The sequence below is a fragment of the Simochromis diagramma genome, unplaced genomic scaffold (genome assembly GCF_900408965.1).
Source record: "Simochromis diagramma unplaced genomic scaffold, fSimDia1.1 OVJJ01000685.1, whole genome shotgun sequence".
Taxonomy (NCBI): Eukaryota; Metazoa; Chordata; class Actinopteri; order Cichliformes; family Cichlidae; genus Simochromis; species Simochromis diagramma.
The window spans coordinates 14,295,715-14,314,049 of NW_024387477.1; the positions used below are offsets into that span (position 1 = coordinate 14,295,715).

At 38.8% G+C, this 18,335-nt stretch overlaps 2 protein-coding genes across 5 annotated transcripts; one reads left to right on the forward strand and one right to left on the reverse strand.

Annotated features, from left to right (window-relative positions):
- Positions 1-1,942: 1,942 nt before the first annotated feature.
- On the reverse strand, positions 1,943-8,235 carry dnajc4 (DnaJ (Hsp40) homolog, subfamily C, member 4). 4 transcript variants are annotated; one of them, XR_005693824.1, is made up of 9 exons: positions 8,124-8,235; positions 7,599-7,663; positions 5,734-5,857; positions 5,507-5,597; positions 4,972-5,153; positions 3,432-3,599; positions 3,134-3,266; positions 2,938-3,024; positions 2,832-2,850 (listed from the first exon to the last, which is right to left on the reverse strand). XR_005693824.1 is itself a non-coding variant. In XM_040015551.1 (8 exons), the coding sequence occupies exons 1-8, from the start codon at positions 8,150-8,152 to the stop codon at positions 2,754-2,756; spliced, it is 843 nt and encodes a 280-aa protein (XP_039871485.1). In that variant the 5' UTR covers positions 8,153-8,232; the 3' UTR covers positions 1,943-2,753. The 4 variants fall into 4 exon arrangements, 3 of the variants coding, with proteins under 3 accessions (XP_039871485.1, XP_039871486.1, XP_039871487.1); XM_040015551.1 differs by lacking the exon at positions 3,134-3,266 and having other exon boundaries at positions 1,943-2,850; positions 8,124-8,232; XM_040015552.1 differs by lacking the exons at positions 3,134-3,266; positions 8,124-8,235 and adding an exon at positions 7,896-8,090 and having other exon boundaries at positions 1,943-2,850.
- A 139-nt stretch (positions 8,236-8,374) lies between these two features.
- LOC120723808 (myosin-11-like) lies at positions 8,375-11,147 on the forward strand. The gene has a single exon (XM_040015543.1). It carries the CDS (start codon positions 8,496-8,498, stop codon positions 10,329-10,331), a length of 1,836 nt encoding a protein of 611 aa, XP_039871477.1. The 5' UTR covers positions 8,375-8,495; the 3' UTR covers positions 10,332-11,147.
- The last annotated feature ends 7,188 nt before the right edge of the window (positions 11,148-18,335 follow it).

An 18,335-nucleotide genomic window follows, 5' to 3' on the forward strand; every position in this document is an offset into this window, starting at 1 on the left:
TGACTTATTGAAGGACATTCAGTGCTCTGCTTTGAACGTTGGCTGTCTGTTGCTCTGTTTTCTGTTAAGATGATCCCACACTGCTTCAATAATGTTGAGGTCTGGGCTCTGGAGAGGCCGCTCCATCACTGTTAGTGTTCCAGTTACTGTTTTTCTATCCAGGTGTGCTTTCACTGCACTGGCAGTGGGTTTGGAATTATTTCATGCTGAAAAATGAAGCAGCTGCCAATCAGATCCCTTCCAGTTGGTATTGCATCATGGGTCAACATTGGACAATGCTGTTCTGTATTCATAATTCCATTAATTTTGACAAGATCCCAAACACCACTGACTGAAATGGGGCCCTGAACCATGACAGAGCCTCCACCGTGTTTCACAAGATGGCTGTAGGCCATCACTGCTGTACCTCTCTCCTGACTTCCTCCATACATCCTGACAATGATTGGGTTAAAACAGAAATTTCAAATTATTTATTCATCTCTCCTTCTGACTTGTTTCCCCTGATTTTCTGGCCAGTTCTGTGTAATTTCTCATACCTCAACATTTATCACCGTTTCCTTTCCTTAAGAATAGTTTCCCGACAGATACACTTTCACCGAGAACATTTCTGATGAGCTTTCAGTGAGCAGCAGAGGGATCAACTTCTTTAGTCCTCCACTTTTCCAGCTTTCCCAGATTGTTTAAGGACACACCGCACAACATGACAAGATTTGCCATATTTTGAGTTAATAGCTTTTTGGGAATCACGATGTCGGTGCAAAATACTTTTCTTTGTCGTTGTCTGTTACATGTACACACAACAGTGATTCATCCCTCAAGTTAGGTGCTTTATGCTTGACTCATAGGTCAGTGTTATGAATCTTAACAAAGAACAAAATGTTTCTCTGAAAAAAGTCAGGCACAAAGACTGAACTGAAAATCATTGAAAAATCAGACAAAGACAAACTTTGAAAGACCTTCAGAAAGAAACTACCTGCTTGGAAGCAAAATATATATATATATATTAAAAAAAAGCTGCTAGTGACTTTTGCACAGTAGTAGAGTTTACTGATAATTAAAATCATAAAAACAATTTTGATTCCCGAAGGTGGATCATTGTGGTTTGGGAGCAGTTTTATGATCTTTTTAATGCCCAAGGAGGGAAATTAAGGATTTCAGCCCCTCCCATCCAACTAATCAATAAAAAATAATCTCCATAGAGCATGTCACGCTTTTATTTCAGAGCATGATTCTACACAGTTTCTCTTCGCAGCTCATTAAACTAAAGATAAAAGTCAATTAAAACTGCATCCAGAGCTGTTTTCTTCTCTAGCAGGAAAACTCTTGAGCCTCATCTCCTATCAGTGTGTGTGTGAAGGCATGCTGACACGAGGATCTCAGTCATTATGGCGTGTTTGGGTTATGACAGGGTACTCACACGCCACATGAGGGTGAGGGTGTCTGAGAGCTATGCGGGGACACAGTATGTTATCTCCTGCTGACGTCTCAGGGCAGGGGCCGCTGGTGACAAGAAAACAGAGAGGGAAAAGGGGCGATATCCTTTCTTAAAAAACAAACTTCACGCTGTAGATGCAGGGTTTTACACACCCACACAATTCCTTCCAAAATAAAAAGAAAGAAAGAAGGAAAGAATCCAAGCCTTGACTTCATAATGGGTGTCGCCTTTCCTGGATGATCACTGGAAATTTTCTTGTTTGTAAAAGCAAACATGCAAATAAACATAACTGCGTTGCTGTCTTCAAAGTTAAAAATGTATGATTCACTTTCACTGACGTGATGGAAAACAAAGATCTGAGATAATTATCTATTTGAATCATTACCGATTCTTCTCTGCTGCTCGTTAAAAGGTAACAGGAAACAAATGCCACTATGGGAAGAAATGGTAATAAGCAAGACATTAAATAACAAGGAGGATGTAGAAGTAAAGTGAAATCAAGCAAAGGATGGTTAATGAGATCTTTTAATGCCTTCTCTCAGATGTCCCAAGAGGGACTCAACAAGGCAGCAAAAACATAAAACAATATAATATATAAAGACTGAGAGGCCAAAATGGTAAATGTTGGCTCACTTTGTGTGTGTGATCTTTCCTTTAAATGCATTTCTCCATAATATTACAACCGTTTGCAATAAATAACTTACTCAGTGGCACTTTTTTCTCCAGATTTTCTGTGTCAAACAAATCGATATTTGTTGGCAGGAAGTGCAGAAAGTCCAAAAATCAAACACTTGTGAGTATATATCAGGTGTGAACCAATTTAAACAGCAGCGTCCACACTTGAGCGCTCAAAGACATTTTCTTTTAAAACAACATGAAACATTGCTGCAAATAAGAGTCTCTCTCTTCACAACTTGATCAGCTGTCATGTTGTATTATTCACCGTCACATGTGAGTTCCAGATGCTGCACAGCTGTAACAGAAATGAGGCTGAGAACAATAAACAGCAAACAGCGTGTTCCTGAGACTCCATTAGGGGCAGTTTGATAGAGCTCATTACGGCTCCTGTGGACAAACCGTGAACAGGTTTGGGAACAAACGAGTCCCATAAAATATAAAAGCTTATCCTGGTCAGCATCTATGACCAGAGGAACCCTCCCCCTAAACCACACCCACTCCCTGCAGATTTCAGGATCACATCTGAGGGCAGAAACAGGCGTGGAAACACGTTTAAAAAGGTCAGAAAATAAATAATCTTAAAACACAACAGCCAGCTTGGTCCGCCTGCTGGCATCACCGAGCACAGCTGAAGGATCTGCTACTTGTCGTCTCCAACGTCGGTGCGTTTGTATTTCTCCTTAAACTCCGCGTGCTTCTGACGCAGGATTTCCGTTTGCTTCTTAAAACCATTGACCCTGAAAAACCGCAAATGAAACAGCATCAGAACAACAACATCAGAGAGAAGCAGGGGGAAAAAGGAATCTGAAGCTCAGTGCACACACCTCGCCCTCTCTTTGGCTTCATTGTAAATTTCTATGATGATTCGGTCTTTCTCATCCATGAAGTTAGTGTGAACTTCTTCCAGTTTCCTGAAAGCATCAGAGGGAGGTAGACAATTCCCTTTTAGAGAGCTTAACCTAAGAACTCAGCAGCGCTCTTTATTTATGGGTTTGTACAGCTGTTAGAGGAGCTGCTCACATCACAAAGAAGTGAATCTCAACAAACACATGTGGCACCACGTCAGTGTGTGAAAGCAAACTCAAGGCCGCGAGTTGGGAGGTTGTGCCAACACACATGGCACTGAGACACGTCCGCAACATTCCTCATTCATCTGGATGCGAATGAGCAGCAAATAAAAGGACACAGTGTGGACAACGAAGGACAGGATGTGAGCAAGAGGAAGTTTACCAAATGCACACTTCTTTCTAATATTTACAGTTTAAATTTAAATACAAAATGCTGAATGCTCAGTCGGTATCATGTGTGGGGTTTTTACTTGAAGAGGACGGCATGGGCTCCTATGCTGAGCATCATAGCGACGACACAATACGCCACCAGGCGGAAGTTCCTCTTCCTCCTCTTCTGCTTCTCCTCGGCCATCATCTCTGGAGTGTGAGGGTGATGAACCTGCTCCCAGTAACGGATGTTCTCATAGGCATCCATGCTGATAGGAAAGGCATGAGAAGATTGAGCATTGTTTCTGATGTCACTAGTCAATGTAATAAGCACTTGTTGTAATAACTAAGGTTGCTCATTTGATTTGCAGTTACACAAATCGTGTCTGAACTTCAAGAAACATTAAATGAAAATGACAAGTGATAGTCATAGTCTGTATATAAAGGATGGAGCTTCCAGAAGCTCCAGGACTGCAAAGTAAATCCAAAGCAGATTTATTTTTTTATGTCCACCAGGAGGGGATTCCTCTAGCTTCAAAAAGTCCAGATGTATAGACGTTTATGAGCAAATGACCCTACTGATCTCTCACTCGCTGACCTCAGTAAACAATTTCCTAATGAGTTTATGAGCTCAATCTCAAGTTCAAATTCTTGAATACAACACAAAGTTCATTGTCTAAAATACTGGATGCTGTGAAGATGATTTCTCAACCATGGAAATAATTCTGCAATTTATTTGTCTTCTGTGGTCAGTGGACTCATTCGTTTCATAAATGTAACAGATTGTTGATTTGGCCACTGCTAAAGTTTTTCCTTTCTTGCAGAGCTGTTTATTTCGTTTAACTAGCAACACAAGTTTATTTTTTACATCACGGTCTCCTTGGACCTCATACAGAGAATTCCAGTGACCAGGTACTAAACATAATCTCAACACTGCAGATCTTTTATGTGCTTATTTAGTCCCTGAATAACAGGAGAAAAGGCCTCAGTCCCCCGAAACTGTGGGACTGTGGATAGAAATGTCTGTAATTCAAGTGTGACACAAGTGTAGTTGTAAGACATGCTTTTTTACGGCATTAAATATCGGGGCAATTGAAAGTAAATTCCATGTTGCAAAAGTTGTAAATCAGTTGGCGTATATGATTTAAACATTGTCGTCCCCATTTTTTGTGCCTTGAGAAAGGAACTCCCAGAAATAGATATGCAACAGCGTCAGTCACAAATTCTGTGTTTCTTTTCTAAATCTGTCCCTTGGTGCTTTAAGATGACCGCTGCTCTGGCCTGACATTATATAAAAAAAGGTGAATTTTTCAGATGTGCACTTCAACCTTTTCAGACATTGCCCGTCAGAGCTGTACATGAGAACATCAATGACGGTATCAGCTGTATCTGACATTAAACAGTCTTTACCCTGCATGCTCCTCAGTATAGTCTGTGTGACATCCTGTTGAGCCCATGAAAGAGAATTAATTGAACACATCTGATGCTGACAATCTCCTGTTTTACTGTTAGACATGTTAGAAACAACGAAGCCCCAAACACTGGGGTTCCTGTGTGAAATTTGCTGCTTTTAAAGATGACACACTGTTAATGTAAAGTTCATAAGCAGTAACACACTAATGGATGTGGGTGAATCCTCACCTGCCTCTGTAGCTGGGGTCAGTGGAGGCAGATCTGAAGACTTGAGCACCAGCATACGGCTGTTGTATTTTGAAGTCGTACTCCTTCCTACTCAGATCTTTGCTCAGCACCCTGTAGGCCTCGTTCAGCTGCACAAACTGGCTGTGCAGTGCCGGGTTTGACGGGTCGCTGTCTGGATGTAGCTGCACAATAAAGGGGACAGAGTCAGCAGCAAATTCTCCTCATGAAGCATGAAAAAAGAAAAGATCTGGTGCAGGTCAAATATGCAACCATTAACAACCGAAAAATGTTCTTACTTTTTATGACAAATAGATTTTTGTTTTGCACTTTGAACCAAGCTTCTTTCTCACCCTTTAATGAGGCCAAAGCCACAAAGTAAACACACATACCCATCCTTATTTAAACTGGGAGCCATAGCTTGAAAACAAATAGTGAGGAAGCCCACTGTGGGAACAGTTAGCAAGCACAAAATGTGCTGTGCAAGGCTGCCCTCGTGTGGCCACATGTTTTATTTAAATCCAAATGGGAATTATACCTTTTTGGATTTGTCAAAAAACGCATTTTTGATTTCTTCTAACGTGGCATCAGATTTGACTCCCAGAAGGTCGTAGTAGGTCGCAGCTTTTCTGCGGTGAGAAAGCAAAGAACTCAAAACCAAGCAGGCACTCAGACCTGTTCAAACACAGAGTACACAAACACAATCATCAAGGTGTTCTCAGTAACTCTGCCTAAAACCTAAAGGCACACATTCACTTTGTCTACCTTTGCGTATAGCTTTGGGAGAACAGCCGCAGTCCACTCTTGCAACACCAAAAACAACTCTGGCACAGACGTAGCTGAGCCTCCAACTGCATGATGGAAATTTTTGGCAGTTCCACACAAGGACCTGAGCAGAGAAGACAGATGAAACAAAGCAAAGACCCAAAGCCAAGGCACTAAGTACTAAGTGGGCGGGCTCCAGATACTGAATTTAAATATGTTAAAGTTATAAATGTCTAATTATCAAAAGGAAATAATGCTGGGAAGAAGCTTCTAAGGGACAACGTTTTAACAGTTGTGTAAAAGTAACATCAAAAACCAGCATTTTATTAATTAAAAGTGAATAAATAACTGAAACAAATCCAGAGTATCACCGTTATGTGTATCTACAGCAGTTTCCAGGAAGCAACAGAATCAATTTTTTATTATTATAAATCTTGACCTGGAACTGCCTCTGAAGCTATTACTGATATGATATGTTAGTAATAAAACATTGATACTAGTGATACTAGAAGGAAAACAAACAAGGAGAAGTAGATTTGAGTCATTATGTAGCCCAGCACCGGAAGCAAATTTGAAATTGTATTGTACTGTATTGTTCCCCAGAGAAAACTCTACTTTTTATTATCGTCAACATTTTTATTCATATTCATTATTCACAATCATCATCATACCTTTTAATACATATATATATATATATATATATATATATATATATATATATATTTATTTTTGTTAAGTTTAACAAAAACATTGCCTCACCTTCAATTTTTAGACTCCTTTCGTATGAGATCGTCAGAGACTTATTTTAGTTACTGGTAAAGATGCTTACGCTCACTTATCTCACCAGATCGCTGGGCAAACAACAGGATTGAGTTGATTCTACTGTATATAGTATTTTATTTTATTCTATTCTGTACAGTTGTGTACTGTATTTATTCTTATTGTATTCTAATTTTTGCTTCATAACTTTTGCACTGTCCACTTCCTGCTGTGACAAAACAAATTTCCCACGTGTGGGACTAATAAAGGTTATCTTATCTTATCTTATTATGCTGAGCACATGTCGAATGTCTCTATGAAATAAATGTTAAGCCTAAAACCAAGGTTGGAAAACAGAAACAGCTGCAGACTGATGTCTTTGCTAACTGCCCATGATATTAATTAAGGAAACTATTGGCCTTGACCAAACAACCACATAACCATAAATCAGCCCAGGAAACCTTCAAAACAGCTCACATGAAGTCTTAGGAAAATCTGAAGGAAGACATACATTTTGGACTAACAGTATTTTTCTTTTAGTTTTACAGCTGATTCTACTGACAAAGACCTCCCCCCACAGCCCTTCATACTGCACTAAAGTAATGAATAGGTAAAAAATTAAATGACAGAAAAGCTCCTGTTTTTTCACTACTATAGAATTTTTATTATTATTATTATTATTATTATTTTACTGTTGAAAAATATTCATCCAAACAATATTCCTGCTTATCTGGAGTACTCTAGTACTCCAAACTTAATTCTCTCCAGATAAACCCAGTTCCTCCTGGGAGATCCCAAACCATTCCCAGACAGATGAAATATATAATCTCTCTAGCAGGATGTAGGTTTACCCTGGGGTCTCTTTCCAGTTGGGTGTGCCTCCAAAGGGATGTGCCCAGGAGGTGTTCTAAATAATTGCCTGAAACACCTCACATGGGTCCTATCAACAGGCAAAATATCTTAGTTTAGTTTTTATTAGCCTGCACGTTAGTTATTTTTTCTTTAGTAGGTAATGTGTGGTACTAGTCAGTCACTAGCTTGGGTACTTGGTTTAGTTTTAGTCAACTACAACTTAGCTGCAAACTGCCTGTTTTCTCTGATTTTACCTTTCACTGTCTTCCCATTGAAAATGTCGACGTCAGCATCTGTCCCCTCATCTGTGGACACGTGACTGAGGACCAAAACAAAGGGATGAGGTGAATGACATGTTTTCAAAGGGATTAAACAACTAAAACAGGGGGCAATTTGACACCTTTCACAATCAGCTGAAAGGTCAAACACGACCTGTGTTTCACTTTGACCCACTCACGTTAACTACATTCAACTGCTACAATGACAGCTGGCTTTGCACATCAGTTATTACGTGTAATGTTCACATCAGTGAAGCAGAAAAGCCGACTAACCACATCATGAGATTCAGCAGGAACACTTTGTTCTGCTATCAGAGAAGTGCTAATGCTAGCCGGGTGTACCGGCGTTAGCTCTAAACTGTTGAACTACGTCATCGACAGCTAGTTAAAAACTGTATAACTAGAGGCGTTTTAATAAATACGTAAAATAAAAGTCAAACACATTTTCAAATAAGGAGTGTTGTAGAAGCAGAGCTGACTAAAGGAGGAGAGGTGACATACCAGCGGAGCGCAGTTTCATAACATCGCATAAGCTCGGCGCATAGAGCCAACGTCAGTTAGATCTAAAGTCTACAAAATAAGAGCGCGGGCCTTCAAAATAAAAACACCACCATTTTCGGGATTAAAGAGTAGTTGAGTGATGAACAATGATAAATAAAAAGTAAAACATCAAAAAAGAATAATTAAAATATTGAATACTGGACACATATAATTGTCAATATAATTGTTTATTGTTCAGCACAACAAACAATTATACGCAAGAACTTTTAGTCCGTTATTCGCAGCATTTATGTTTGCAGCATTCAAACGAACGTTCGCCAGAGAAGCCTTTTTTTTGGATCCTTTTCAGAGTCACTGTTAACAGATTCCAACATGTCTCCAAGAAAACAGAAAAAAAGAGAAAACGTAAAGCCCAGCGCTCCTCTTTGCAATCGAGAAGACGATACTCAACTGCAGAAGATGTGCTTGGAAGAAATGCATGCGGAAAATCTCATGAACAATCACAATACGCGACACCCGCCCCAGCGAGAGTACGCCAATTACATCTGGGAAAGTTTTTTTAAACAACGAACGGAGATTATCTTACTGAGAGAGCACTGTGAGAGAAGGACCGATGAAGTAGATAGACTGTTCAGACAGCTTCTTGATAAGGAAGATATTCAAAAGGAGAAAGAAATGGAACTCCTAGACATGCGGGGAAGGATCTTTGAACTCCAAGCAGAGCTTAATAAAGTACAAGAAAAACCAACAGAAGAAATCCTCCAACAAAAGAAAAACGAGAAAGACAGGGAAAAAAAGATTCAGGAGCTGCAAGTAAAGCTTGATCAAGCTCTGCAAAAAAATCAAGAACTCCTCCAAGAGAAGAAACAACTGGTCATAAAACTCCAAGGCACTGAGATAAATGAAAAAGTGCTGAAAGGAAGGGTTGAGTTTCTTCGAAAGAAAGCGCAACAGACCATGAAAAAGGAAGATACGGATTGCAAGCTTCAGGACAGCGAGAAACACAAGGAAGCCTTGCAAATAAAGCTTGATGAAGCTCTGCAAAAAAATCAAGAACTCCTCCAAGAAAAAGAACAAATGGACATAAAGCAGCGCAAACTACAAGGCATGGAGGAAAAGTACAAAGGGCTTCAGGCAAAGCTTGATAAAACACTGAACAAAAATAAAGAGTTGCTTCAAGAAAAAAAGCAACTAGAAATTAAACAGAAAGAAATGGACTCCAAGCTTGAAGGCGTGGAGGAAAAATACACCATGCTGAAAATAAAGCTTGATAAAACAGTGCAAAGAAATAAGGATTTCCTACAAGACAAAGAACAGCATGACACGAAACAGAAAGATCTGGATTGTGAGCTTCAGAACATCAAGAAACACAACCAAGGTTTGCAAGTAATGCTTGATGAAGCTCTACAAAAAAATAAAGAAATCCTTGAAGAGAAAGAAAAACTGGACACAAACCAGAGAGGCATGCAGGAAAAATACAGAGCGCAGCAGCTAAAGCTTGATGAAACGCTGCACAAATATCAAGAGCTGCTTCAAGACAAAGAACAACGGAAAATAAAGCAGAAAGAAGAAAAACAAATTCTCCAGGACTTTGAGAGGAAAAACCAACAGCTGCAAGACCGTTATAACAAACTGAACTCCAAAACAACTGAGCTGGAGGGGGAAAAGAAAAAAGTGCAAAAACAATGCTCAGAGATGCAGAGTAAGCTCAGTGACATGCTGAGAAAAAACACAGAACTGGAGAAACTTTGCAACAACTTGAAGTGCAAAAACACTGAGGTGCAGATGTTAAAGCAGCAACTAGAGAAAACAAACACAGACCTGCAGTGTACACTTCAAGAACTCGAGAGAAGTCAGCAGCTACAAGACACACACAACAAATTACAACAGAGTTATACAGAGATGCACGAGGCAAAGCTTATGCAGGAGGCCAAATGTAAAGAACTGAAAGAAAGGCTGGAAGAAAAACAAGCCAAATTAGAAGAAGTGGAGACAACATGCAGGAAACTTGAGAAGGAAAATACACAAACAACTGATGAGTTAAGAACCCTCGTCCTAGAGAAGAAAGTGCTGGTGGAAAAGATCATGGAAAAGAAGAAAAAACGCTTCCGCTTCTTCTGGAGGAAGAGCACTCCTGCCTTTTCTACTTTTTCCACTTTTTCTCCTACTGATGTCACCCTGTCTTCCTCCTCCACCGTTGCATCGTAATTTTCACCTCTCCTGACACCTCTCCCTCCCCTATTTCCCTGTAACTCCCCCCCCTCTCTCTTCTTCACCCTCACCCCCCAACCAGTCCCGACAGTTGACTGCCCCCTCTAGAGCCTGGTTCTGTCATAGGTTTCTTCCTTTAAAGGGAGTTTTTCCTATCCACTGTCGCATCCAGTGCTTGCTCAGAGGGCATTGTTGGGGTTCTCTCACCTCTATCTCTTTCCTCCTTTCTATCCCTTTCCTTTACCCTCTTCTTTACCCCCCACCCCTCCCCTCCTGTTCTATTCCCCCACCTTTTCTATTTCCTTAATAATTGAATAATAAACACAATTGGCTACATTTTAAATGTGTCTGATCCACGTCTTCATTCAAGAATGAATTGTCTTTCTCACGGAGTCATGTGTATTTTGTGTTTTCCTCGGGCTGGTGATCCTCGCGGTCGTTCAGCCCCGGAGTCCAGAGTTTTAGTGTTTTAATCACATTTAGTGTTACGTTTTAGATCACCACAATAGGATATCCATAATTTAGGGTTCAGGCATTTGTTTTAATTCAATATCGTATCATTCTATGATTGAGTAGTTTACAGAACCTTCAGTCAGCAGCAATAACTTCAATTCATTGACATTTGCAAGCAGCCAGAAGCCTGCTAGCAACTCTTTTTAAAGAGTCTAAATGGTGTCAGCAGATTTCCTTCAGTGAAATACCTCAAAATCAGAATTCTTGTTCAATCATGCATGTCATAGGCCCCACAAAGTGAAACCAGCTTCCAGAAACTTGGCACCACAGTTTGACAGTGGTAACCTGATTATGATTCAAAAAGAACTAGAAAAATTTGCATTTCCTGCGAAAATGCAGTGTGGATGCTTAAAGCTGAAGCTGTCTGCAAAAACTAGCTGAAAAAGCTGAAAAGTTGCAGAAATTGTAAAAGCTTTGCAGAAGCAAAAGAACTTTGCTAAAATGGAATAACTTAGCAGAACTGCAATATCTTAGAGGAAACATAATACTTGGCAGAAATACAATAGCATAGCAGAACTTAGCAGAAATATTGTAACTTACCAGAAACATGATAACTTCTCAAAAATACAAGAATTTAGGAGAAATAGTATAAGATAACAGAAAGAATATATTTAGCCAAAAATACTTAAACATTACAGAAACACTATGATTTAGAAAAATAGTACAACATAGCAGAAATGCTGTGATTTACCAGAGATACTGTGATGAACTATGAATATTGTAATTTTAAATTAATACTATGCTTTAGCACAAATACTATCATTTGACAGAAATACTATCATTTGGCAGAAATACTATGTTTCAGCACAAATATTATAACATAGCAGAAATACAATTATATAGCAGAAATGCTGTATTTAGAAAGAAAAATATAATATAGTAGAAATAGTATGATTTGGCAGAAATACTATATTTAGCACATATACTGTAACATGACAGAAATTCCTCCAATTAGTAGTAATACTTTAACATAACACAAATGTTATAATTTGGCACAAAAATCATGATTTGGCAACAATACTATGATTTAGCAGAAATACTATGATTGAGCAGAAGTACTAAGATGTAGTAAAAGTACTTTGATTTAACAGAAATACAATTATGGAGGAGTAATACTTTAAAATGGGAGAAATATTGATACACACACACACATACACAGAGCCTAAAGGGAAGAGTATTTGTGCCATGGAGTGTTAACAAGAATGTGAGGTCCATATTAGAAAAGCTGGTAAAATCATAAAAGTTTGCATAATTGTAATAAATGATGAATATGAATTACTGGTCTGTGACAGTGTATTAATTTGTAGGGAAAAAAACATGTTGACCAAGGTGGAATCGAACCCACGATCTTTGGCTTGCAGACCCGTGTCATTACCAACTGCGCCACTGGGAAAGAGAGCAGCCGCTTTGAAAAACAGGCTGATGAGGAGTCAGAATTAGATCGCGGTGAGAGGCGAAAAACGCCGTTTTTTGGAGTTACAAAACGTTGTGTAACTCAAAAACTAGGTGGACTAGAAGCATAATTCTTGTACTGGGTGAATCAGCGGACTTTGGTGTACTTTGACTGCGATTTTCATTGCTCTCTGTACATCTGTCGCTGAGATATGACGAGAGAGGAAACGGAAGACCTCAGACATGATTGGCTGGCTGGGAAGCCGTGCAGGCCCTGATATGTGATATGTGTCTGAGTCCTCACAGAGGATTGGCTGCCTGGCAGAAATATATAGAAATAGTATGATTAAGCATAAATACTACATTTAGCAGAAATACTATATTAAGCACAAATCTATAGCACTATATTAGCAAATCTATAAAAGCAGAATACTATATTAGCACAAATCCTATAAAAAGCAGAAATACTATTTAAGCACAAATCTATAAAAAAGCAGAAAATACTATATTAAGCACAAATCCTATAAAAAGCAGAAATATTATATTAAGCACAAATCCTATAAAAAGCAGAAATACTATATTAAGCACAAATCCTATAAAAAGCAGAAATACTATATTAAGCACAAATCCTATAAAAAGCAGAAATACTATATTAAGCACAAATCCTATAAAAAGCAGAAATACTATATTAAGCACAAATCCTATAAAAAGCAGAAATAGTATATTAAGCACAAATCCTATAAAAGCAGAAATAGTATATTAGCACAAATTCATAAAAAGCAGAAATACTATATTAAGCACAAATCCTATAAAAAGCAGAAATACTATATTAAGCACAAATCCTATAAAAAGCAGAAATAGTATATTAAGCACAAATCCTATAAAAAGCAGAAATAGTATATTAAGCACAAATCCTATAAAAAGCAGAAATACTATATTAAGCACAAATCCTATAAAAAGCAGAAATACTATATTAAGCACAAATCCTATAAAAAGCAGAAATATTATATTAAGCACAAATCCTATAAAAGCAGAAATACTATATTAAGCACAAATCCTATAAAAAGCAGAAATACTATATTAAGCAAAATCCTATAAAAGCAGAAATACATATTAAGCACAAATCCTATAAAAAGCAGAAATACATATTAAGCACAAATCCTATAAAAGCAGAAATAGTATATTAAGCACCCTCCTCCAAAGCAGATACTAATTAGCACAAATCCTATAAAAAGCAGAAATAATTAAGCACAAATCCTATAATAAGACAAAATATATTAAGCACAAATCTATAAAAGCGTATATTAAGCACAAATCCTATAAAAAGCAGAAGAGAGAGTTAGGCACAAACGATAAAAGCAGAAATAGTAGATTAAGCACAAATTCCTAGAAAAAGCAGAAATAGGAGGTGTAGCACAATAGTAATAAGCTTAAACAGAAAAATTGGAAAAGCAAAATGGACAGCTGAAAAAATGCTGAACATGCTGAGGGTCCCTCAAATATACTTGTTAAATGAAAAAAATCAGCAAAAAATATATATAACAGCCACACAATCAGAAATATGTACACATAAGGAAACACACATGCACAGAGAGACACACACACAAGATCCAATTCAGTCAACCAGTCTAAATATATTGAATTTGAAGCTTAGAATGAGGTCATCCCATTGAAAGCTCTCTCTCTCTCTCTCTCTCTCTCTGTCACACACACACACACACACACACACACACACACACACACAGGGAGAGAGAAGTAAGTTTCTAGGTCAGCCTGGGAGCTGCTGAATTTGAATCCACCAATCAGAGAGCCTGTGCACTTTTTCCCGCCAAAACAGGTGCACGCAGCACAGAGAGACACAGGATTATTGCAGTCTATTTCTCATAGTGACGACTCCCCTCAAACAAATGACCATAATTTCCTAACCGTAGGGGCTAGAACGGTCATTCTTACACCGTTTTGTTCAGAAGAGATGGGGGAATCTTCCAGTGTTGACAATTTATCATTAAAATGTGAATTTTTAGAGATATATGACATGGATGACTTGTTGACTTAGAAGCCATGAATTCCCCAATATGCAAATTTGAATGCCTCAGACCACATATATGATTGGCTGGCTGGGAAGCCGTGCAGGCCCTGATTTGTGGATTTGAATTCCTCAGCCCTCAGATATGATTGGCTGGCTTAGAAGCCATGAAGGCCCCAATATGCAAATTTGAATGCCTCAGGACACATATATGATTGGCTGGGAAGCCGTGCAGGCCCTGATTTGAAAATTTGAATGTCTCAGTCCTCACAGAGGATTGGCTGCCTGGGGACCTGGCAGAAATATATAGAAATACTATGATTAAGCATAAATACTACATTTAGTAGAAATACTATGTTTTAGCACAAATCCTATAAAAAGCAGAAATACTATAATTTAGCAGAAATACTATATTAAGCACAAATCCTATAAAAAGCAGAAATAGTATGATTAAGCATAAATACTACATTTAGTAGAAATACTATGTTTTAGCACAAATAGTATAAAAAGCAGAAATACTATAATTTAGCAGAAATACTATAATTTAGCAGAAATACTATGTTTTAGCACAAATAGTATAAAAAGCAGAAATAGTATGATTTAGCAGAATAGTAATAACTTACAAAATTACAAATATGGAGGCATATTGAAACACAAATGCACAGAGGGACACACAAACACAGGCTCTAATCCAGTCAACCAGTCTAACTATATTCAATTTAAATCCTACAATGACATGCTGCCAAATATGGGTAGGGTTCTCTCTCTCCCACTAAACACACACACACACACACACACACACACACACACACAGAGGGAGAGAGCTGCTGAATTTGAATCCACCAATCAGAGTGGCTGTTTACGTTTTCCCGCCAAAACAGGTGCACGCAGCACAGAGAGACACAGGACTAATGCAGTCTATTTCTCATAGTGAGGACTCCCCTCAAACAAATGACCATAATTTCCTAACCATAGGGGCTAGAGCGGTCATTCTTACACCATTTTGTTCAGAAGAGATGGGGGAATCTTCCAGTGTTGACAATTTATCATTAAAATATGAATTATTAAAGATATTTGACTTCTAATGCACCATAACTGAGTAGAGCGAAGCAAAAACTGCCTTGACTTGCCCTCAAACAACGCTTTGTAACTCTAAATCTATTTGGAGTATCGATACCATTCTTTCACCGTAAGAGACAGCAGGCTTTGGTGAACAGTCATGGAAATTTTCAGGTCTCTGTGGAAATCCAACAAAAAGTTATGATGAGAGAAAAAAGTGGTTCATTTCCAGAGTTTGAAATCTGAAGAAATCTGTGCGACGGACGAATTTCCTACCCTCAAACAAGTCCAAGTCATTTCAGAACGGTAATAGGTGAGAAAGAAATTCTTGAATTGTGAGCGTCAGGAGTGTCTGAAGATATACCGGGACAAGCCTCATGTCTTAACTTTGCTTCGTTAAGGAGATATGACGATTCGAATATGCCTCTCATTACAGAAATCCAGCGGTGATTTTGAACAAGCTCTCCATTGACTTTATATGGAGAGTTTTGAGACCTTGTGTTGGTCTGAGGAGATTTGCTAAAATTCTATAAATCCCACAACAATGATAGTGACATTTTCTGAAAGCCAGCAAAAATACCTACGTTTTGATGTATAATTTGTGGAAGTTGAGTGAAAATTGAGCAAGTAGCAAACAGTTGTTCGGACATGAAGAGAAGACTGCAAAAGCTTCTGTGTCACACTGGAAGCCAAGAGCATAGCAACCATAACAACGCATGTATTTTGTGAAAAATCACAATTTTGCAACTCAAAACTTTAAGAGGCATAAAAGTAAAACAGTAAAAGATTTGAAAAAGCTGAATCATACCTGAATAGCCCAATAATAAAAAATAAAAAAAATAAAGAAATCCTTGAAGAGAAAGAAAAACTGGACATAAACCAGAGAGGCATGCAGGAAAAATACAGAGCGCAGCAGCTAAAGCTTGATGAAACGCTGCACAAATATCAAGAGCTGCTTCAAGACAAAGAAGAACGGAAAATAAAGCAGAAAGAAGAAAAACAAATTCTCCAGGACTTTGAGAGGAAAAACCAACAGCTGCAAGACCGTTATAACAAACTGAACTCCAAAACAACTGAGCTGGAGGGGGAAAAGAAAAAAGTGCAAAAACAATGCTCAGAGATGCAGAGTAAGCTCAGTGACATGCTGAGAAAAAACACAGAACTGGAGAAACTTTCCAACAACTTGAAGTGCAAAAACACTGAGGTGCAGATGTTAAAGCAGCAACTAGAGAAAACAAACACAGACCTGCAGTGTACACTTCAAGAACTCGAGAGAAGTCAGCAGCTACAAGACACACACAACAAATTACAACAGAGTTATACAGAGATGCACGAGGCAAAGCTTATGCAGGAGGCCAAATGTAAAGAACTGAAAGAAAGGCTGGAAGAAAAACAAGCCAAATTAGAAGAAGTGGAGACAACATGCAGGAAACTTGAGAAGGAAAATACACAAACAATTGATGAGTTAAGAACCCTCGTCCTAGAGAAGAAAGTGCTGGTGGAAAAGATCATGGAAAAGAAGAAAAAACGCTTCCGCTTCTTCTGGAGGAAGAGCACTCCTGCTTTTTCTACTTTTTCCACTTTTTCTCCTACTGATGTCACCCCGTCTTCCTCCTCCACCGCTGCATCGTAATTTTCACCTCTCCTGACACCTCTCCCTCCCCTATTTCCCTGTAACACCCCCCCCCCTCTCTCTCTCTTTCACCCTCACCCCCCAACCAGTCCCGACAGTTGACTGCCCCCTCTAGAGCCTGGTTCTGTCATAGGTTTCTTCCTTTAAAGGGAGTTTTTCCTATCCACTGTCGCATCCAGTGCTTGCTCAGAGGGCATTGTTGGGGTTCTCTCACCTCTATCTCTTTCCTCCTTTCTATCCCTTTCCTTTACCCTCTTCTTTACCCCCCCACCCCTCCCCTCCTTTTCTATTCCCCCACCTTTTCTATTTCCTTAATAATTGAATAATAAACACAATTGGCTACATTTTAAATGTGTCTGATCCACGTCTTCATTCAAGAATGAATTGTCTTTCTCACGGAGTCATGTGTATTTTGTGTTTTCCTCGGGCTGGTGATCCTCGCGGTCGTTCAGCCCCTGGAGTCCAGAGTTTTAGTGTTTTAATCACATTTAGTGTTACGTTTTAGATCACCACAATAGGATATCCATAATTTAGGGTTCAGGCATTTGTTTTAGTTCAATATCGTATCATTCTATGATTGAGTAGTTTACAGAACCTTCCGTCAGCAGCAATAACTTCAATTCATTGACATTTGCAAGCATTCCTTTATACACAGCATTTCAGTCAGGTTGAGGTCTGGACTTCCATGCTGTAGATTTGCTGCTGTGCTTGGGGTCATTATCCTGTTGCATGGCCTAATTTAGGAGAAGCTTTAGCTGTCGGTCAGGTGGCCTTACATTTGACTCTAGAAAACTCTGGCATACAGAGGATTTCGTCAACTGCAAGGTGCCTATCTCTTGTAGCTGCAGAACAAGCTTAAATCAAAAAATTATTCACTGCTACAAATCCTGGAATAGGGTGGGCCATGAAGGACACACCCGAACCATCCTTCAAATCCAGGTAAAAGGAGGAGGCATTTGTGGGTCACATTTGGAGCAGCCTTTGTCGCCTGGCTGTGATGTAATCGGCTATTAAAGGCAGCCTCCGAATCACAAAACAACCACAATGGACCAAAGTGCTGTACAGTACTGAAAATTTAAAAAAATAAAAATATATCTACAATGTGCTGTACAGAAGATTAAATACATAAAAACAAATAGAAAGAAAAGCCACAGACCTCACTGTCACTCACACTGAAGTCTAAATGGTGCAATCTACCTATGCCCACCTCACGTGCCTAGCCCCTCAACAAGCGGCCGCACCTCCACTAAAGCAATAAAACAAAGCATAAAACGTTAAACAAATTAGTAAAAGAGATCTACATAAAACAACTACACCCCAAGTTACTGTTCTTTATAAAAAGCATCACATAACAAACAAACAAACAAACAAACAAACA